This window comes from Sylvia atricapilla, chromosome 18 (genome assembly GCF_009819655.1).
Source record: "Sylvia atricapilla isolate bSylAtr1 chromosome 18, bSylAtr1.pri, whole genome shotgun sequence".
NCBI classification, from domain to species: Eukaryota; Metazoa; Chordata; class Aves; order Passeriformes; family Sylviidae; genus Sylvia; species Sylvia atricapilla.
The window spans coordinates 5,561,931-5,583,421 of record NC_089157.1 but is presented as its reverse complement, the minus strand read 5'-3'; the positions used below and the strand labels follow the sequence as shown (position 1 = coordinate 5,583,421).

At 50.6% G+C, this 21,491-nt stretch overlaps 2 protein-coding genes across 3 annotated transcripts in view; one reads left to right on the top strand and one right to left on the bottom strand.

Moving 5' to 3' along the window:
* The window catches only part of MYOCD (myocardin), a 220,424-nt gene extending 216,525 nt beyond the window's left edge, over positions 1–3,899 (top strand). The window contains exons 13-15 of the mRNA XM_066332145.1: positions 703–760; positions 1,172–3,624; positions 3,687–3,899. Of these exons, the coding sequence (XP_066188242.1) occupies positions 703–760; positions 1,172–1,725 (612 nt within the window). The 3' untranslated portion in view covers positions 1,726–3,624; positions 3,687–3,899. The remainder of the gene's footprint in view (positions 1–702; positions 761–1,171; positions 3,625–3,686) is intronic.
* A 6,152-nt stretch (positions 3,900–10,051) lies between these two features.
* MAP2K4 (mitogen-activated protein kinase kinase 4) overlaps positions 10,052–21,491 on the bottom strand; it is a 66,354-nt gene continuing 54,914 nt past the window's right edge. For both annotated transcript variants that reach the window (XM_066332138.1, XM_066332139.1), the window contains 7 exons: positions 18,900–19,019; positions 18,095–18,146; positions 17,558–17,685; positions 13,374–13,451; positions 12,309–12,457; positions 11,775–11,820; positions 10,052–11,001 (listed from right to left, as the gene is read on the bottom strand). In XM_066332138.1, the coding sequence (XP_066188235.1) occupies positions 10,888–11,001; positions 11,775–11,820; positions 12,309–12,457; positions 13,374–13,451; positions 17,558–17,685; positions 18,095–18,146; positions 18,900–19,019 (687 nt within the window). In that variant the 3' untranslated portion in view covers positions 10,052–10,887. The remainder of the gene's footprint in view (positions 11,002–11,774; positions 11,821–12,308; positions 12,458–13,373; positions 13,452–17,557; positions 17,686–18,094; positions 18,147–18,899; positions 19,020–21,491) is intronic.

Genomic DNA, 21,491 nt, shown 5'->3' with positions numbered 1-21,491 from the left:
AAAGAGTTGGACACCCTGCTGGGCAGGATAGTGTCCCCTGTCCTGACACCCCCCAAGTCCCCTGGGGTGCCAGTGTACGCTCTTTGGGTGCTCAGTGCTGTGTGAGACAGACCCTTGAGCATTCCCAGGTCACCAGGAAACCTCATCCTGCCATCTGCCCCCCCGAGCTGTACCCTGGAGAACTGTTCCTGCAGGGAGGACTGGCCATGGCCCAGGAACACCTTCCTTCCCATCAGAGTCTGGGAGCAACCTCAATGCTGGGACTGCTGGTGCCTTTAGGAAAGTGGAGTCATGCTGTTGGCAGGGTGAAAATGGATTTATACTGGTGTGCAGGAGATCTTCCAGACTGAGCAATGCAGGGAGGGCAGGCAGGTACATCCCAGTGTGAGGTGCTGGGGCCAAAATGTTGGTGTGTCCTGGAGGGCCCAGGGACAGGACAGGCTGTGGTGGCCACTGAGAAGGGGGTTGGCAGCAGGGAAGGGTGCTTTGCTCTCTGGATCCACCGTGATTTTGCCACATCCCTGCAGTGCCCTGATCACTGCTGCCAGCCCCATGTTGGTATGGCCTCTCTTCTGCGTGGGAGGAAGCCATTTGTGGGGTCTAGAGCTATCTTTTTTGGCGTCTGTAACCATCTACCTGGCTTGTGGCTGGAAGGACTGTCCCCCTAATGCCCTCTACTCTCCTCTTTGTCGTTTGCTGCAGCAGATGACACGAAGTCAGCAGATGGACGAGCTCCTGGACGTGCTGATTGAGAGTGGAGGTACGCTCTGCTTCCCTCTTCCCCTCTGGGGCTTCCCCTCCAGGCCAGCATTGGTCTGTGGGCTCATTGCATCCTGTGCACCCTGCCAGAGCTGTCTCCCACACGGAGCACTTCTGCTGCTCTCCGCTGTGCAAAGTGCTGCCTGTGCCCTTCCCCAGCCCCTTGGGGACAGCTGCCAGTGCCTGTGCCCTGGGGGCTGTGTCCAAACCTGGTGGATCAAGGTCCCAAAGCAGGAATGTGTAAGGCTTTCCCGCAGAGAGGGTGGGCAAGCAGTGCCAATGGGATTGAGTGGGGAGCAGCGCTCCATGGGGATGCCCAAAAGGGGTCAGCTGTAGGGCTGTGCTGGTACCTCTGTGCCCAGCAGTGATGGGCACTGCCAGGGCACCTCAAATCCCTCTCATCTGTTGACAGAAATTCCAGCCAACGCCAAGGAGGATCGCTCCTGCCTGCAGAAAGTACCTCAGATAATGGTGTCTACGGGGAACTCCGGTGCCTCTGTCCCCAAGGGCTCCGCCCCGTTCGAGCCCGTGTCCTTCGAGCACTGCCCGGGCAGCAGCGACGCGCACCTGGAGGTGCTGCTCAATGCCCACAGCCCCCTGGGCAGGGTCAGCGAGATGGCCCTGCTGAAGATGGGCGGAGAGGAGCCCCACTACGATGGCATGATGGAGGGGTTCTCCGGGAAAGCCGCGGATGAACTGCTCAACTCCCAGGAGATTTTACAGACTCCTCTGTCGCCCATGGAAACGCAGCTGTCCCCTTCCCCTGCCGAAGGCTCCGGTTTACAAATGAGTTTCACTGAGTCTCCGTGGGAAACAATGGAGTGGCTGGACCTCACCCCCCCCAGCTCGGCCACCGGCTTCAGCTCGCTCACCCCCGCGGGCCCCAGCATCTTCAACATCGATTTCCTGGATGTCGCCGACCTCAACCTCAACACCAGCATGGACCTGCACCTGCAGCAGTGGTGAGAGGACGTGCTGGGGCAGGATGCTGTGAGCCTGCAGCAGGCAGCATGGTGTTCCTGTCGTGCCAGAGAACATGCAGGGCTAACGTGCCTCATCCAGGAGAAACTGGAGTCATTTTCCCGGCGTATAAACTTGTTTGGATTTCCAGTCACTGAAAATTGACAGCACAAATCCGGTACTTTGGTTTTCCTCCATTGACACAACCCCACAGAGGGACACCAGTGCCTGAAACAACACTTCCTTTGATGGACAAAACCTTCAGTTTTCTTTCTTTAATCTTTTCCCCCTAACAGTTTTAGCAGTCACTCTCGTGAGAACTGGAGCAGCTCATGACAAGACTGTGTGGTGAGATGACCTCACCTGGGTGGCAACAGGAAATCATAGAGAGGGAAACCCACTGTTGCCCTCTCCTCTCTCCTCTCCTCTCCTCTCCTCTCCTCTCCTCTCCTCTCCTCTCCTCTCCTCTCCTCTCCTCTCCTCTCCTCTCCTCTCCTCTCCTCTCCTCTCCTCTCCTCATCCAGTCCTTCAGGCAGACCTGTTGGGCTCATCCTGGCCATGCCCATGCCAGGGTGAAGAGCAGGGGGCTGTGCCCAGCCAGGTGCCAAGCACCCTTCTCTGCACAGCCAGGCTCTTGCTTCCCTCCTGCCCAAAGCTGCATTGGCCCATCCCTGCAGAGCTCTGCTCCAGGTGGATGAGAGATGGAGATCACCGTGTTCACGGTGGCACCTTGGCATGTCCTGAGGGGCTGAAAGCCCAGGAGCTGTCCTGGCTGCATTCTGAGCTGAATCAGGCTGCAGCCTGTGACCTTGGAGCAGAGAGCTCTGGACGTTGGAGGCAGATGTTTGGGATGCAGGCGCAGGAATGATGGGGATGTGGCATCCCAGTGGAGCAGCCGTGTCCCCGGTGTGCACAAAGAGGTGTGTGATGTGTTTTGGCCGAGGTAGGAGCACGTGGTATGAAAGGACCAGCCAGGCTTTGGAGGGGCTGTTCTCTGCACAGCCAGGCCAGGGTGATCTCCACCCCTTGCATGACCCGGGAGCAGAGGGAGCCAGGCAGGGGCACTCAGTGACCACTCGTGGGGCAGAGCTGAGCCAACCCTCGTGTGCCTGAGGCTTTGTGTGAGTGCCTGCTCCTCTGCCACCCTCCCCTCCATCCATCCTTCTGCCTCTCCCTCCTCGATCCCCAGCAGTCTTCCCCTCCTCCCTGAGTTTATCCAGCGTCACTGCCCGCTCAGCCCAGAGCAAGGCTGCCGGAGAACAGCTGTGAATCACCGAGCCTCGAGGAGCCCGTTCTCCCAAAGCCGGCAGAGAAGGAAGCTCTCCTGCAGTGATGCTCCCGTTTGGAATCACCAGCATTTCTCCTATGAGTCTCTGTGCAATATTCTTCCTCAGGCTCTAGCAAGAAGGAGCCTTTGCTTCACTTCTTGGCTTCCACCAAAGAACTTGCTGCAGACTGTGTGATGGACACGATGTCTGTTCATCGCAACTCTGGTTTTGCCAAAGTAAATATTGTTGCTGACAAAGATTGTTAAACTATTTACAGACTTGAGTGTATTTAATATTTGTGTTACTGGAAGGACAGCACACGGAGATGAAGCTGCTGGGAGGAGGTCCAGCCTGGCTGTGGCTCCCGTGGCGCTTCCCCAGGGATGCTGGAGCTGTGGAAGGCAGCTCTGCAGCCCGGGCAGTGTCCCCAGTCCCTGCCGTTGTTGCATGCTGTATAAAGCACGTGGCAGTAGCTTTCAAGTCACTATTTAAAGCACCACTTTTCTATTGTACAAATGTCACAGGGCACTGCTAGGATAGACAATCACAGGTTGCGTTTTGGTTTTTTTTAAAGAATTTCTTTTTCTAAGTGAGAGTTGTTTGTTTTGTTTTTTTGTTTTGTTTTTTTTTTGTTGTTGTTGTTGTTGTTTTCTTTTCTGTTGTTTTTTGTTTGTTTGTTTTTTTGGTTTTTTTTTTAAGCCAGTCCGTGGAGAATATTCAGAGCACTTGAACCAGAGTAGTGTTAGCTGCTCCACTGCGGCCTTGTACAGAAGCTTTCCAGGTAACTTTCTCCTCTCAGCAAATGTATTTCCTTATTTAAAGGGATGCTGTCAGCTTCAAATCTGTAAACAAGCACATTTCCTTACCTATATTACCATCAACACCTTCATTATTAAAACCCTTGTCTTGCCACTCTGTCTGCTCATGGTTTGCTGTTTGACTTCACCACTGGGACAACCACAGCTATCCCAGCTGCCACCAGCTGGTACCAACTCCATGCCCTGGGCCAGATGAATTTCATCCACAGCAGCAGTTTCTCCTGGAAATTTTTTGAACACAGCCACCAGAGTCTTTTTCTTCTTTTGGCTCTGCCTTTGCTTTGTTTTCCTGTAGACCCCTCTCCTTGGGTCCCCCTTGAAAGGCAGAGCTGACCCCCTGCCCAAGCCCTTTGGTATTTTTGTCAGCACTGGGCTGGGGGCCACAGGGTGCTGGGTACAAGAAGAGCTCTGCCAGAGCCAAACCTCCCACTGTCCACAGGCACAGCAGGCTGGGACCTCTCCCTGGGGGACCTTGGATCCTTCTCCACAGCAGCTCTGAGTGTCTGTTTCCAGATTTGTCACATCTTTCCTTTGGTTAGAAAAGGTTCCTGGGTATTTGCCCACCTGTGTACAAGGAGGGACTGCCCAGCTGGGTAAAGGTGAAATGGTCCTGAGACATGGCTAAAGTGAATCTGAAAAGATGCAGATGAACAAATAACCAGTTCCAGCCAGGTTATGGTTACTCAGAGAATGAGGAGACAAGCCTCAGCCTAGGATTATTTCAGGAATATCAGTGGACTGGAGCACTCCCCTGCCTCATCTGCCTGCTGAGGAGAGCCTGCCTGTGCTGCTGCTCCTGCAGCAGAGCATCTGGGGAGGCTGTGAAAGGCAAAGAGCAGAGTGAGTGGTACAGGGAGCCTCAGCTCTGAAGGATGCCTGTCAGGTGCCAGGATTTGGAGCAGAGCACCTGGGGAGGCTGAGCCCAGAGCAGGGTCCTGCCCCGGGCACAGAGAGGGATCAGAGGGTCCCTGAGTCTCCTTCCAGGCCCCAAAGGACACCAGCAGCAGATTTTCTGCTGCATGGAGCTTAGCCCAGCTCTGCCTGGACCCTTCCTCCAGCCAAACTGGAGCAGCCTCCTGGGAAAGCAGAGGCTGTGCTAATGGGCCCTTCCCCTCCCAGTGCCTTGAGTCAGTCCTCACTCAGCCTTCCATGTGTAGGTGATTTTCCCACATGGTCTGTCCCAAGGAATTTAGGGTTCTGGGATCTTCCCTTCTCTGAACACCAAGCTGAAGGATCCCGGTGATGTACCACTTTTCCTCAGTCATCCTGCCTGAAAAAAAAACCAGAGGTAATACAAAGCAAACATAAAATGTTCTGAGAGTCAAGTGAACATTCTTCATGCCTTCAGCAAGTTTTCTGAAATGTGAGCTGCCCGTCTCAGTTGACCATCCAGTGCCTCCCCAGCCATAGTCAGAGACATCCACAGCATCTCCCCACCAGCTCCCAGGTCAAGACAGACCATGCACACCCCCACAGGTACCACGGGCTTTACCACACACAGTCCTGCAAGGCAGCAAATCTCAGTGTGAGTAGCTGCCTTCCTACACCAAACCCTTCCAGCCTTCTCAAGCCTTGTGTGCTTTTGGGGCTGCTGGCACAGCTACACCTGCAGGCTGAGATCCCTGCACCCAGCTCCTCTGCTCAGCCGAGCAGGGGTTTGCTGTTTGGGCATACCACGGTCTCCTGATGGGAGGCGTGGGATTTATGCCAAGACAAAAGCTTTCTGGCTCTCTCCAGAGCAGCCCAGCCCAGACTGCCCCGCTGTTCCATTTCCAACAGAAAGTGCTGTGTGTCTCCAGGAGAGGGAGTTCTTCCTTCATCTCATTCTCCAAGCACTTGCACAGCTGTAAACACGAAGGCAAAATGCAGTAGCTGTTTCCTTTCCTTGTTGCTCAGAGCAGTCACTCCATCTTTCCCTGGACCTCCTACCACGCTCAGAGCAATGGCCACGTGTGATTTGTATCAGGAGTCGAAGGGAAAATGGAGTTGTTCTAAAGAGCAGCAGCTATGTGTTAACAGAATCATGGAATCCCAGAGGTTGGAAAAGCCCTCCCAGACCACTGAGTCCAACCTGATCCCCACCCTGACCCCAGCCCAGACTCTGAGTGCCACCTCCAGCCCTTCCTTGGGCACCTCCAGGATGGGCACTCCAAACCTGGGCAGTTCCAAGGCCTGAGCACCCTTTCCATGGGGAAATTCCTGCTGCTGTCCACCCTGAGCCTCCCCTGGCCCAGCCTGAGGCCATTCCCTCTCCTCCTGTCCCTGTTCCCTGGGAGCAGAGCCCGACCCCCCCACTGTCCCCTCCTGTCAGGGAGTTGTCCAGAGCCACAAGTTCCCCCTGAGCCTCCTTTTCTCCAGGCTGAGCCCCTTCCCCAGCTCCATTCCTTCCCTGGACACGCTCCAGCCCCTCAATGTCCTTCCTGTCCTCAGTGTCCCAGAGCTGTCCCCAGCCCTGGAGGTGCCCCAGCAGTGCCAGCACAAAGGGAACCCCCACAGCCTGAGCCCTTCATTTATACTCACCTGGCCCCCAAAGGAGAGACAGGGCTGGGATGAAGACCAGGGGAAGCCATGCCGGAATATTAATGGAAACACTGCCCATGCCACTCAAAGTGCTCCTGACAGAACAGGTAATAATGCACATCTGCATTCCACCTGCTTGGGTCCAGGCATGGATGGGTTTGAGCTCATCCAGACCTCCAAGTTGGTCTTGGACCTCCCCAGACACATCACAACCACAACGGAGCACAGTGGGATTTTCCGGATGCTGTATGCTGCTTGTTGAAGGTCTAAAAAGCACCTCGGCCATGCCAGTGGGGCACAAAGGTGTGAGGAACTGGTGTGAGGTGCCAATCTGGGCCACTAAGCACAGACAGTGGCCAGTGGCTCCAAATCTGCTGCGAGGCTGATCCAGACAGTCTTGGCACTGAGCATGGAAGCCAGGGCAGCCTCAGAGCCTGGCACAGACGGAGAGCCAGAGCCAAGGTGTGCAGACCTGGCCATGATGCCCAAAGGAAAATTCCCAGCCCCAGGGCCAGGGAAAGCCAGCACACATCGCTCAAGCAAGGAGTGTTGGAATTGTCCAAGGGCTGTCAGGAGCAGTAGCAGTGGCCCTGAGCAGGAATGGATCCTGTTGGAGACACCAGCAGTGGCTGGGACAAGGTTGGATTTTTTCTGTGCTGCCTCAGCAGTGACACAGTGACGACAGCATCCTCGGTGAGGGCAGTGAAGTGCCTGCAGGCAGGAAAGAGTCCAGAGGGAGAATGGAGCATGAGTTCAACAAGGAGCAGTTGAGAGGGACTGAAATGTCCATAAATACATTCCCAGGGAAGGAAGGATCATCCCTGGTGTGTGCTCAGATTTTGTCTTCCTTCACCAAATGAGGGATCTTGGGTTCTGACTGAAGAGTGAGGATAGCAGGTGACCCAGAAATCTTCAAAGTATTGTGCTGGCCACAAAAAGCTCCAGAAAAAGGCTTGGTGTGGTGGGAATACAGAATTTAGGCAAACTGACAAGACTTGAGCTATGTGAACCTTTCACACTGTGCATCCCTACACAGCAGGACCACCTTCAGCTCCGTTTGTGTTCCCTGCCTTCCCTGAGACACAATTGTCACCCTCCAAGACCCTGCAAGAGCTGGTGTCAGGTGATCCACCCATTCCCAACTGTGTAGATTCCTGATCCTGAGGTTTACCATGACCAGCAATCCCTGCAGGATGCTCTGGCTCTCTCCTCTCTGGGCTGGGCACTCCTGGACTGTCCCATCCAGCCCACTGGAGCAGGACAGGCACTCATGACTAGGCTCTTTCCCCCAGTACTCTTCTTTCCCAGTGGGGCTGCTGAGGTCCAGTTCTGCCCAGTTGACTGGGCAGATTCCAAGCCCTCCACAGCTTCCAGGCAGAAGAGACATCCCAGCAGCAGGCAGCAGGACTTACCCAGGACTCTGAGAACATCTGGGTTCTGCAGACCTTGACTGCTCTTGCAAAACCAAAGCAGCCATCAGAGCTGGGAGCACCAGCTGCCCTTTCCCTGGAGGCCACCTGCCCTCCTCAAAGGGACAAGGGGTCCTGAGCCACCAGAACCTTCCTGTGTTGCAAACAGTGCTTGCCTGAGAGGGTGCCAAATCACACCGAGGGCCCAGCAGTCTTCCAGAGAGGGAAAACACATCCAGAGCTCCCTACACATCTTTCATTTGGAACAAGCAGATTTGAAGGTTGCTTTCCTTCCTCCTTTGAAGGTTTTTTCCACCTGGAGGACAGGCCTGGAAGGCAGGTATTCCACAGTGAACCTTCCCGTTCATGTCTGGCCTTACAAAAGGAAAATAACAAGGTCACAGTCGCATCGTAGTTTTATTACAACTGACCTGCAGGCAAAAGAATAGAACTATTACATAAACACTCTGATCCATGTATAATAGCTTAAATAGAGGAGGAAGTCAAACCAGGATACCGGATAAAATATTCGGAAGCTCTTTGAAGCAGTTATGTTCCTGAGCTTCATTTACAGACAATAAGGCAACATCCCTGCATATCAGCTTTTTGATAGTTTTATACATTTTTTTCTATGGTACAAGAAAAAAAAAATAAACAGAATTCACAATGTACAGTTCTTACACTATTTTCACAGCTTCTGAACACTATACACCTTTTTTTTTTCTTTTTTTTTTTTTTAATAGATACATTGCAATAAATGGTGCACCCTTAATAATTTATAATAATCTATTTTGAATAGGCTAAACCTGTCCTGTACAGCCACCCAGGCAGCAGCACCTCACTCCTGCCACTGGCAGCTCAAAGCTTTGCATTTCCATTCCCAGCAAACTGGTCCTGGGCTGGAGATGGGACAGCACCAGAGCACAGACCCAGCCATCCCAACAGGGCAGAGCAAGGCAGTCCCGTGTGTTTTGGAAGTTCCATCTCAGTGCTGGCTCCCTGAAAGGCTTTTGGGTTCCTTGTCACCAGGAGAAGCAAATCAGACTTTCACACCCCAAGGGAGGGGCAAAGCCCCACCTGTGGCTGCCTTTCCCGGGTCTGGGTCTCTTCAGCCCCCACAGGCAGCACCCCTCGAGCCCCGGAGCACCTGCAATCCCATTCCAGGGGCTGAAGGCTGGAGAGAGCAATCACAGCTCCACGGGGATTTGCCTGAGGAAGGCTCGGGGGCGGGGACACAATGACTGCTTTAGACACGCATGGCTCTGACTGATCTTTATGCAGGATGCACCAGAGATGTCAGGAAGGAGCAGTTACTGCAGAAACCTCTGCCTTGTCTGTTTTGGAAAGACTTTGGCGACTACCTTGCCTGAGGAGCAGCCCAAGAGGAACACAGTTGAGGAAGGGCAGGACCAAGGGATCGCACGGGCTCGGTGCCAGCAGGAGCACCAGGCTGTGTCACCTCCACGGCCGACAGACACCAGCACGGCCTCGGCTCTCCTTCCCAGCTGGGATGTGCTGGTCGTCTTCAGTGCTCTGCCTCGGACTGGTTTGCACAGTGGGGAGCCCTTCTTTGGGATCCTGCCAGCACCACGATGTTTTCATTCCCACTGCATCCAGGCTTTGATGGGAGGTTGCTCTTAACATTGATGAAGTCCTACCAGGCACCTACATCAGCTCAAAATGGAAAGCAGAGACCCTGCAGCCTCCATTTTATCCCTGGTGCGCTGCTAAACACCTGAAAACTGCAATATTTTGGGGGAAAAAAAGTTTTTGGGGAAAATTAATCTTCGAAAAATATGTCAGTTAAACAAAGAGAAAAGCCTGATGTGCTGTTTCACTTAGGAACAGACCAGAAGACAACAGCTTGCCCGGCCTTGCTGGGCCAGCTGAGAGGAGTCAGATGCTCCTTCATCTCCACCTCATCTCCTCCTGCACCCAGCAGTCTCAGGTTTGCTCTGGGTGCAGCACCAAGAGCTGTGGAGGTCACAGAGGAGGTTGAGGCTGAGCAGGGTGTGGTGGGCACAGAGCCCCGTGGCAGCCAGGGCCACTCCTCCATCCTGCCTGCAGTGGCGAGAAGGAAGAGCTCAGGTTTGGACTGGGACTCAGGAGCTCAGGGACATGGGGCTGGGCTGGGCCCCAGGCACAAGCAGCAGGGCTGGGGACAGCAAGGAACATGAGAAACACTGACCAGGACTCACAGCCAGCAGCTGGTGGCCCATTCAAGCAGCTGCAGCCTCTGTGGATGGCACTGGGTGAAGGCAAAGCAAAGCCAGTGGGTGGTGAGCACTGTGCACTATAAACCAGGTCAACAAGCAGGTTAAATTCAATCAAGTAGTTTAATAGTTCTTCAGGTCAAAGGTCTTATCTTACCAGGTAACAATTTACAGGACACCTAGTTAAGAGTGAAGAGTGGCTGGCTTGGTAAAAGGAGGAAGAATACATTATGTCCCATCTCAATAGTTTAATGTTAGCCTCTTTCAACGCAACATATTTTTGGTAAAGACATATTCACTATATTTAACATGATCTCTCTTTAACAGGAAGTTCAGCTGAGCACACTGTCCCCAGAAAGTACACTGCGACTGTAAAGCAACAGAATTTCATAGCAGTAAATCTATTGCACTTTGTGAAGAATAAAATTCTCCTTTGCCTTTCCAGCTCCAGAAGGCAAAGCATCTCGTTGGTTAAGCAAGTTCTTCTCCCTCCAGGCAAAGTCTCTTAATGTTCAGACAGACAACGCCTAACTTTTGTTTGTTTGCTTTTTATTATTACTTGAAACAACAATTGGAAGAGTTTGAGAGAAAAATCTTTCCAGTAGCTGCTGAGGAGTCTCCAAGTTTTGAGTCTAGAAATGAATTTTAGGTGCTATCCAATCACAGTCAACAAATAAATGTACTTATTTCCACATTTCATGAATATGTCCACAAAAGAGCAAGATGAGGTCTCTCTGTGACCAACACTAACACTGTGTGATCAGGTATTACAGGGATGCACTTTATATGTGACAACAGTATACAGACAGGATGGAAATAACACCAATATTATTGCACATGGTGTCTGGGCGAGCATTAAAAACACTGCAATATGTGATGAAAATTCTTTACAGCTTGTTTTCTCTCAGCCCTTTTTCTAGAGTTTGATGTAGCAGCAGTATCAATCCACGTACATTGGAGAGCTGGGAGTTGCTGGCATTTGATCCAGGATTTTACAAACATAGCATGCAACATCCACTGTGCGTTCCTCATACATCAGGATGAAGGGATGTTTCTGGAAGCAGATAAAAAAAACAACAAAGTTACTCTGGTCACCCTCCTGGCACCTGCCCCTCAGATAAAAACTGAGCCAGGTGAGTTTGTCTGGTGCAAGAACACGCTTTGGGGTGGCTGTAGGACACCAGGACACAGCTGGTCCATGGCTTTTCCACACTGGGAAGCCATGTCTAAGGTGGGAGGTTACTCAGGCAGGACAGCAGTCCAGAGTGTCAGGAGCTGAGAGGCAGGAGGGAGTGAGGGGACAGAATCTGCAGCTCCTCTGTAGCACTGACATTTACTGCAATACTTCCAGGAGAGGTTTCAACATCAGCATGGTCACAGTGGGGAGAGTGACAGGAGTGACAGGGAGTGGCTTTGCAGAGGTCAAACCCAAACTCCGCTCTTCTGAACCCTGACCCTCTGCCCCCAGCAGGCAGCACTGGCCAGACCCAGATCAGAGCAGCTGGGACATAACATCAGGGAGGTTCTGGGCCAGGACATCAGGCAAACCCCTTTCACATCAAGTGATGTGAAACCCCAGGATTGACTGTGGAACCAGGGCCTCTAAGAGGTGCCTTCCAGGTGCTCAGAGCTCCTTGAAGGTGCACAGTTGCCACATGTGACAGATCCAAGCATTGCTGCCCTCTCTCCTTTAGCACCCCCACCAAAGACAGGCCCTGCTGCTGCCCAGCTCCAGGGCTCTGTCCTTCAGATCTCCCTTCTGCCTGAGCCCAGCCCCATGTGAGCTGCGTGTTGGAGGCACTGAAAGATGCAGCACTGAGAACTCACCAGAAGCTCTTTGTACTTTGGCCTTTTGGACTCGTCCTTTGTAAGGCTAAAGAAAGCAAAATGATAATTAGGAGAATGTGGGGAAATGTTACAGACATCAAATACAAATTTTACAGGACATGATGCTGTCGCAGTGGGACTCACCTCCTTTGGTTTTCTGGAAAACCCATCCTTGCACTGTGAGTGACCACAAGAGTAACTTCCCTCCCTCATGGCCATCACAGCTGTGCAGGGGCTGGGGCTGTGCCTGACACAAACTTCCTGCCATGAAAACTTCCCTCCTTACCATGCCTCCTCTCTCTAGCACAGCCTCTCAGAGGTTTTCTCCTAATTCCTTTCCTGAAGAGCAGTTTCCAAGGTCTGCCATTCAGTCTGAATCTACACAAATCCCCCATCACCTCCAAACCACTAAAATGTGAGAGGTCCTCACTCTTACGCTGGTGAAGGAATGTGAATAGAAGCCAGGAAGTGCTGGACACATGACCCTTGCCAAATCCCAGCCAACCCCAAGTGCTTTCAGCAGCACACACTCACCACAAGTTGACGAAGTTGATGAAACTTGGGGAAAACTCCCTTTCCTCTGAGTTACTCAGCTGTGGTGGGTCTCCTTTCACTACTTGTGTCAACTGGTCAAACACACTGTTCCACTTAGGGTAGGGGAATCGCCCCGTGGCCAGCTCGTACTGCAGGGAGACAGCAACAGAACCAGGCAGGTTTTCATCAGGGGAAAAAAAATGTCTGCAACAACTTTGAGCCCCCCAAGAAGGAAAATTGAGAGGAGATTTTTCATCCAATTCCCTGTATGATTCTAAGTAGAGGGAAAGTTTTACCCAGCAGTAAGTTCTGCTGCCTGTGTGAGGGGCATGGCCAGATTTACCCTGAACAGGCCATGTGTGCTCCTCCACTGACTGTAAAACAAACCAGTGCAGGAGAATAAAATCCTCCAGTCCCTTCCTAATCACCCTAACAACCACTAGAGAAAATACATAATGAGAATAACACAATCACATGATATCTCAAGTTGGAGAGGACCCATAAGGATCCTTGAATCCAACTCCCTGCTCCTGTCAGGATAATGAAAATGAGGATTTTTAAACATCAGTGGTGAAAACAGAAGCTACTGGTTCATACTTTATTGCATCTGCTTTCTCTTCTGCTTCACAACCTAGAGAAAGTAAGAGCTTCTCTGTGCCAATGTGTGCAGCTAGCAGTGCTGTGTGATTAAGGCAGTGAAGAATCAGAATCCCAGAACCCAGGATTAACCAAAGTCTCTGTGCAGCTAAAGCACAGCAGGTGTCAGGGCTGTCAGATTCTTATTCACACAGGCTGGGTGCTCTGCTCTGCACCACCACACTCAGCACCCTCATCTCAGGCTCTGAACACAAAACTCATTTACAACCCAACACCTCTTCCCTGCTCACATCTTGCTCTCTACAAAACACAGCTGCAGGGGCTCAGGAGAACCACTCACACTGAAAGCATCCAGGTTGTTCCTGAAGCCAGGAAGGGCCCACTTCAACCACAACACACGAAGGAGCTGGGCTGTGCTGCCCACGTGTGCCACCTCACAGTGCACAGAGCAGCCAGGCTCTCACTTACCAATGTAATCCCCAAGCTCCAGACGTCGGAGCGCACGTCGTAGCCTTGCCTGGACGCGCTGGGATCTATCCTTTCCGGCTGAAATGGAACAAGGACCAGTCAAGCTTCTGTGCCAGGCAGGAAGCAACAAGAAGCATCTGCAAACCTAGAAAAAACTCCTGAGCCTGGCACAGCTCCAGAGGTAAAACCTGTGGCCAGGGCAGTCATCCAACCCCAGCAGAGAAAGATCTCAAGGAATCACTTAAAATATTGATTTTGTGGAGGTGTAGTGTAACAGGCGATCAGAAATGGCAACTTATCACAGTCCGATTCTTTGGGGTTTTTTTCCCTTTTGTACAAATACCTTGAATAATTGTGACTGTTTTATTTAGTTAGTTTTGTTCAACTTTGGGATTTCTTTAACACAAAGTCCCACTTTCTGTTTTCACAGCCAAGTTGTGCCCAAGGGATCTTAAGAACTGGAATCAACATCTCACCCACCGCTCTGGGGACTGAGGCTTAGCAGCATCTACCAGAACTCTTCTTACCAGACAGCTACTAAGAAATTATTAACAACAATGTGCTTTAAGAAAAGCTCTCTAAACAAGGTTTTAGTCATCCTTTGAAGGCAACTATGATGTTACAAGGCTTTAAGACATCCAAAATGTCCTTCATAGAAAGCAATATTGAGTCAGACATGGGTGATTCACACCTAAGAGAAAGTTATCCAGAGAGCTGAGCCAGCAAAAATCATCTTTATGCCTTGCATGACATCTTTATGAGAAACCTCAGTCTGCCTTCTTTTGTTAAAAATATAATAATTAACATGTCAAAAGAAACAGGCTCTCATTCAGTTTTGACTACAACAATAGTAAAGATACCTGCATAGCAATAAATTCTAAATTATGGGCTACAGGAAATACTCTGAAAGGCCTCGTTGCTTTGTAAGCTACATTTTAATACAATTTCATGGCAGATGCTGTTGGAAAGTGCAGCAGCAGGTGGCCCAGCCCTGAACTCTACTGGAGACACACCGTGATGTCTGAAATGTCACCATGATGGCTGGAAGCTGCCACCAGGGATGGACCTACCCAGAACACATCAAATTAGGGGATGCTGGCCTGGCCAGTGCTGTGACCCACACACCACGGATGCACAGGGATGTGCCACAGCAGAGCAGATGGAGGGGACTGCATGGGGAGCAGCTGCTCTGGGCAGGGCCAAACTGCTCAAAGGGACTGGTGGGATGGGTGGCACTGGTGAGACAGAGCACCCAGGAGGGGCACCCTGCTCCTGTGACCCAGCAGAGCAGCAGGGATCTGGCCCTACACCATGGTGGCACAGTTAAAGGGAAAGCAGGATGGACCAAAATAAGTCCCATCTAAATACAGAGCAGGAAGAATGCTAAGAATTTTCCATGTAGATCACATGGGAGCAATTAACACCAAGGAAGGAAGAGTCACCATGTCACACTCTGGGGACCTAGAGCAAGGGCTGCAGACAAAGCCTGGCTCAGGCCAGGTGTCCTTCTGATGCCAAGTGCAAGCAGGAAAGGAAATGGCTGAGGTGGAGATCCATCTCTGGATGTGCTGATGGGATGAAGGGACAGAGTTTGGATGCAGAGAAGGGTGCCATGAGGTTTCTCCTGTTCAGTGTCCACCCAAGCACCATATCTTGACTGAAAAACGAGCAGTGGGCACCACAGATCTTGCTCTCTTCCAAACCCCAGCTATACAAACACAGCATACATAGCTTGAACCACCTGAACACAAGACATCCAGCTGACCCTAACAGCAGTGCCAGCAGCCACTGTCCACCTTCACCAGGGAGAAGTGAGAAGTCACAGTTTGTAGCCAGAGGCTCCAAGCTGACATGGGAAAAGGATCTGAGTGACCAAGGGTGGAGGTGATTCCTGGAGGTCTTAAAGAAGCAGGGCAGGGCAGGGCAGGGCAGGGCATCCATCCTCACGCTGGCTGGGTCTGCCTCTCCCTAAACCAAGCACTTCCAATCTCACCCTTCCTCTCTGACAGGCACTGGGTTCACTGGGGCATTTAGAAGGCAGAAAACAGAAATGTCACAAAGGCCACCAGCTCCAGCGTGGCACACAGAGACCACTCCCAGCAGCATCCACACAGGCAGAGACAAGGCAGGGACCACAGGGTGCAGCCCTGAGACAGGATGCAGGGCTGGCCAGGAGCACCCACTGCTGAGTGAAGGCTGTGGCAGCTCAGTGGAGCAAACCCCAGCGCTAGCACCAGCACAAGACACATGAGGAGGGATTAGAACAGCCCAGGCTGCTCCAGGGGACAGCAGCTGCCTGGGAACTCAGTCCTGCCTTTCTTTCCTTCAGAGAACACGAGGTACCAACACTTACAGGCCTTTGCTCACTGTAACAATTGCAGGGGAACTGAAAGCCAAAAGCAAAACAACCTCTCAGCACTGCAGCTCCAAGGCTGAGGCGCCGCTCGCTCTGACAGCTCCAACAATTTTTGGTTCAAGCACACAGCACTTGCTTGGCAGCTGGACAATGGCTCCTGCTGCCTCCTCAGAGCACTCACAGCCAGACTGGCTGACATCCAGTGCCACTGTTACCAACAGCTACATGGGGACCAGCTTCCTAAGGGGGCAAGTGCCATGGGGTTGGTGCGCCTTGCAAAACATGGCACTGTCATCAGGGAGAAGCATCCAGCAGCCCTAAGCAGAGCCTCCCTGGCTGAACAGAGCTACTATTCTTGGCCTATTTTACACTAAAAAAATACTATTTGCCTTTTGAGAGTGTGACAGCCTGACTCTTTCCCAGGTATTACCCAGTTTGATCACAGCATCCCTTCAGACATCAGCCTCTGCTGGTCTGAAGAACTAGCTGACAGATGATGTGCCTGCACACTGGGGACATCTCCCCATTTCCCAGGCCCCCTGGTATGTGGAAATGCTCATGTACTTGGAAAGGAGTCACTGAGGCTGCAGAGGGAAGAGGCCAATCATCTCCCACATCACTTGCCAGCTGCTGGCTGCCCCACAAACCCTGTGCCCTGCCAAGGCTCTGAAAAACACAAACTGAACTGCAACACTTTTGCTCATTTAAGAGTCCACCCAAGTCTGGAGCTGCTGATGGAGCTGCACAAATCACAAGAGTGCACAGACAGTGCACAGTGTGGACAGACAGACAGACAGGAAAAAGGAAAACCAAAGGGCTGTGGAAGCACTAACCCACCCATATCCCATGGGGAAGGAAGCACTGCAGCTATTTACAGACATATCAGAAACTGTCAGGGCACAATCACACAAACAGCCTGAGGAGAGTTAACCACCTACCCATGGCTCAAATACAGATCAGAGTTAGGGCAGACAGGTTTTGCCTTGGATACCACAGTCAGAGAAAAGCCATCTGAGAGCCATGGCCAGGGCCAAATGGGAGATATTTTCCTTTTTTCTACTTGGTGGTAGATGAAAAGAGCTCAGAAAACAGTATTTTTCAGCATACAGAGACATAAATATGTAACAAAAATTAAAGACAGGCACTAAAATTGAAGTTATATGAACAGCAGCACGCACACAACTCCCTGCACAAGGTACCCTCAGCTCATGTGAGAACAGAGATGCATTTTCAAAGCACCTTGAAGCAATAAAGTGTTTAAAATACTCAGACAGCTTCCAAAATCACCACTACAGCTTTTCTCTCTGGGAGGGGGAGGGCAGCAAACTCGCAGGACAGACTCCCAGGAGCCACGACTCAGCCCCAGCAATTTCCACACAGCTGCTCTGCTACTGCTGCTCTCCAGAATCACATTCTCCTGGAATGAAGTTCTGGCACACTTTGGAATTAAAGTGGTTTACAAAAATCACTGTAATTCTGCTCTGCAATAACTCCTGTGACATAATCTTACCAGAGCAAATGGATTTCTTGCAGACCAAAACAAACCCACACTCTGACAGCCCTGCTCCCCTGGGCAATAATGCTGTTTTGGAGCTGCTGGAAGGCACAGAGCTCCTCTCCACTCCAACACCACAACCCTGGCAGCAGCAGAAGAACCCAGCAAAAACCCAGGAATCTGGTCACTTTGCCACAGCCTGGATGACACTGCCACAGCAGTGCTCAATCCAGAGCTCAGTTTCATCCAGGAAAGGGGTGTTCATCCCCCAGGAAACAGGCTGATAACAGGGAGGGTGAGATTCCCACGGAGCCCAGGGCTCATCCCACTCACCGCCATGTACGGCCGGCACCCTGCATCCCGCGTTTTGGCAATGGAGTCCACGAGCTGTCCGCTAATGCCAAAGTCACAGAGTTTAATATTACCATTTCTGTCCAGAAGAATATTGGAAGGTTTGATGTCTGCAGGGGAAAGAAATTTAAACCAGTAAGTCACGGCTGGAGGTTTCAATTTCAAGCGGAGCAGCTGCAGAGGATCGAGGCCGGCAGTGCTGCGCCGTCACCGTCACCCTCGGCGCTGGATCCTGCCGGGGAGCACGAGGGGATGGAGCCAGCCCCGGAGATGCCACGTGCCCAAAGGCAGAAGCAGATGCCCAACCACCCTGAAATCACACTTGCATGGAAAAAGCACAAGCTGAAGGGGCAACAGAACAGGCACTGGGACACTTGTTCAAAACCTGCACTCAGACTCGTGGCGGTACAGCTGCTGTGCTTACACTGAGTGACCCAAAAGTCGCTGACAAGTCTTGCAGTTATTTCAACAGACAAGAAGAAAAGGCATGAACTTAAAAAAAAGATATGAAGAACTCACCTCTGTGAATGATTTTCAAGTTTTCTTTTAAGTGGTTTAGTGCTTTCACAGTCTAGGGAAGAAAAATAGATGAAAAATAAGCAGATGCTGTAAAGAGTCCTGTGATTATTAAATTTTTGGAACTCCAAGAACAAGGGTAAAAAGCATTTAATACACGGAGATATCAATGTCTTAATATGCCACATAATAAAAGCATTTTTCTCTGAACCTCTTTTGCAAACAGAAGGTGATATAAGAGAGGGTATGGGCTGAAATGAACACACATCCCCTGTGACCTGCAAAGATCCCACTCTGGGAGAGGGGAGCAAGGGGTGGAGCCAGAACAATCTCTGCTGTTAATTATCCTGAGCAATAACTTATTTCAAGCCCTACACTGTGTTTTTTTCAGCAGGTCACAACTGTTTCAATTACCTGGCTTTTCATTAGGCCAGAACTTCCAGGTTATATCAAGAAAACATCAGCCAGGTTCTCCAGTGCTTTTGGGAGCCTTTGCACAAGACTGCCAGAAGCTTCTCTGGTCTGGGCTGATGCCTGTGCTGCTGGTGCTCACATTCAAGCAGACTGAGCAGGAAGCTGGTCCTGAGGTCTGTTCATGAACTGATTACTGACCCCAGGACCTCCTTTTGCACCATGCTGCATACTGCAGAGAAGTCATGAGCACCCTGAAGAACCACTCCCAGTGTGGTGCAAACAGCAGCAGCAATTCTGCTCCAGAGACCAACCAGCTTTTCACAGGGAGTGTGATCTGAACAAGGATCTGAACTTTTCAATTATCTTCAACAAAAAGGTTTAACAAAATACTCACAGCTAAAGTGATTTTGCCTAAGATTTCTTCTGGAATAACATCATCTAATACACTATATACATATTTGTAAAACTTATCAAACGAGGTAGACATGAGCTCCATACAGATCCAACAGTCACCCTGGAAAAAGAAAAGAATTGATGTTACTGTTGAGATAAAAACTGAGAAATACAAATCCAGAGAGAATACAGAGATCCACTGAACCCTATGAAATACATTAACAGCAACATGCATTCAATAGAAAGGATGGAATTCAGCTTGATTAGTTTTAGCAATGAAAGACTTGCTCCCGTTCACAGCAGAGGCATTTACCAGCCCAGCTCACACCTGACATTACAGTTCAGATGCTTGAACCCAGTTGAATCCAAGCCTCATACACAGTTTTGCTCTCCAGAAGGCTGCAGGCACAGTGGAACACCCAGAAGAGGGGAGCTGCTTTGCCAGCAAGGGCTGCCTGCCTGGGGAAGAAGACTTTGGTTTACAGCCACAGGCAGCTCCAGCTCACACTACTCATTTGGCATCAGGCTTTTCACATCAGCTCAAGGCAGAGCAGGAGTTGATGTCATCCACTCAAGGGCTGCTACAAGCCTGAGCCCAGAAAACTCAGTTCACCCCAAAAAAGCTTAAGACATAGTAAGTGCTGTGACAGATAGAGAAGCAGGGACATCACAAGAGGCCAGAGCAGCACAGCAGGACGAGGGCATGGCCAGCACACTTCAGGAGATCTGGAAAAAGGTGAACCTGGGCTGCAACAGACTGCACATTGGCTATGGAGGAAGTTGGCTAAGGAACTGTTCAGATTTAAACTACAGAAATGAAATTGGGCAACACCTGTAGAATTTTTTTTCCACCCTAGTAATAAAGGCAAATTGGAGATGAAGCACTTCCATATGATGGAGAGTAGCTCAGGGCAAGCAATGTGGCTCCAGAGCCAGTGATGTGCATAAATCAAGTGAGACTGGAAGCCCATCAAAGCTTTAAGAGCTGTCAGCAGTGAGAGCAGCCTCTCTCTCATGGACTAGTTTTACTGGCCACAGGATCATTCAAAAACTGTTTCTGTTTTGATCGTATTTATTACAAAATTGGGACAGGACTATATTCCTGGGCTATTGTACTGAGAGTGTGGGGGACTGGACTGGTTCTAGAGAGCCAGAATACCACTGAGCACCTGCAGCCTTGTATTTATGTCCAACTGCACCAGTATTGTGAGTGGCTTCCATTGCCCAGTTACAATAGCTGGTGTTTGGAGAGAAAAACAAACCAAGTGAACAACACTTGAGCAGAGCCATTATCATCATAAAGACTTCATGTGTACTCTGCATCACAGGTTGGGATGGGTATGGTACTGAAACCTCAAATAAGTACAACAAATTTCTGTCCAATGGTGATTTTTAAGCATAAAACCCCTCCTCCCTTTTATGATCAAAAGCACTCAAGGAAAGACCTGGTTTACTTATCTCCTGAAGTAGATGCCATACAGAACTCCTGAATGGGGGCATTTATTGATCTGGTAATATAAAAACCTAACTGGCCTACATGAATTCATGTCAGCAACATCAATAGGAAAAGATAATAGGCCTTTTCCACTACTGTGCAGCATCCTTAAGGCTAGTGGCAAGATCTGAAACTCTACAGGCTTAATCTTCCTGGGACTTGTTGGCAAACTTGTGATTTTTAATGGGAAGAAAAAGGAATTTTTTCTGGCTGGACAATGAGGACTCAGCTGTCTTCCTGACCAAATACCAAGAAGTGCTGATGTACATGGGCAAGTCCTACTCCATTGTGAACTGTGAGGACAGGACCACCCCAATGGAAGTTTCACTTCAAATTCTGCCTCTTAGGTCAGGTTGATTTCCGATGATAAAATGACAAAAAGAAGTGCTTTATTTTTCTCTTCTTGTTAGAGGTATTCTTCCAAAGAATGTATTTTACTCTTCATTGGGTATTAGATTACCAGATGCTAATGCACATCTTGTAGACATTCCAAAAAATGTCCAGGAACACCCTGTGCATTTAATTCAAAACATCCCTGTCCAGGACAGGCGCAAAAGACACTCCACAGGCAATGGAGATGCTTCAGCAGAGAACTCCCATTGTCAGGGGAGAAGATCACAAAGGTGTCATTTATCTGGAGTGCAGCTCACCAGGAAATGCCTGTGGGTCCAGGTGGACATTAACCTGAACATGAACCAACAATGCATCTTTGCTGGGCTGAAAGATCATAGCATGAGGCAAAGCATCACCAGCAGGTGGAGGAAGGTGATCCTTCCCCTCGATCCAGCAATGGTGAGGCCACATCTGGAGTGCTGTGAGCAGAGCTGGGCTCCCCACGACAAGAGAGACTCCAGCAAAGGGCAGCTAAGATGACAGAGGAACAGGAGCATCTTCCCCATGGCAAAGGCTGAGAAAGCCAGGACTGTTCAGCCTGGAGAAGCTTCAGGGGAGTCTCACCAACCTGAGGGGAAGTTGCACAGGGGATGGAGCCAGGCTCTCTCAGTGGTGCTGAGCAACATGAGCAGGGCACAAACCTGATACTCAGGAGGTTCCCTCTGAACATGAAGAAGCACTTTTTGTGAGGGTGATTAATCCCTG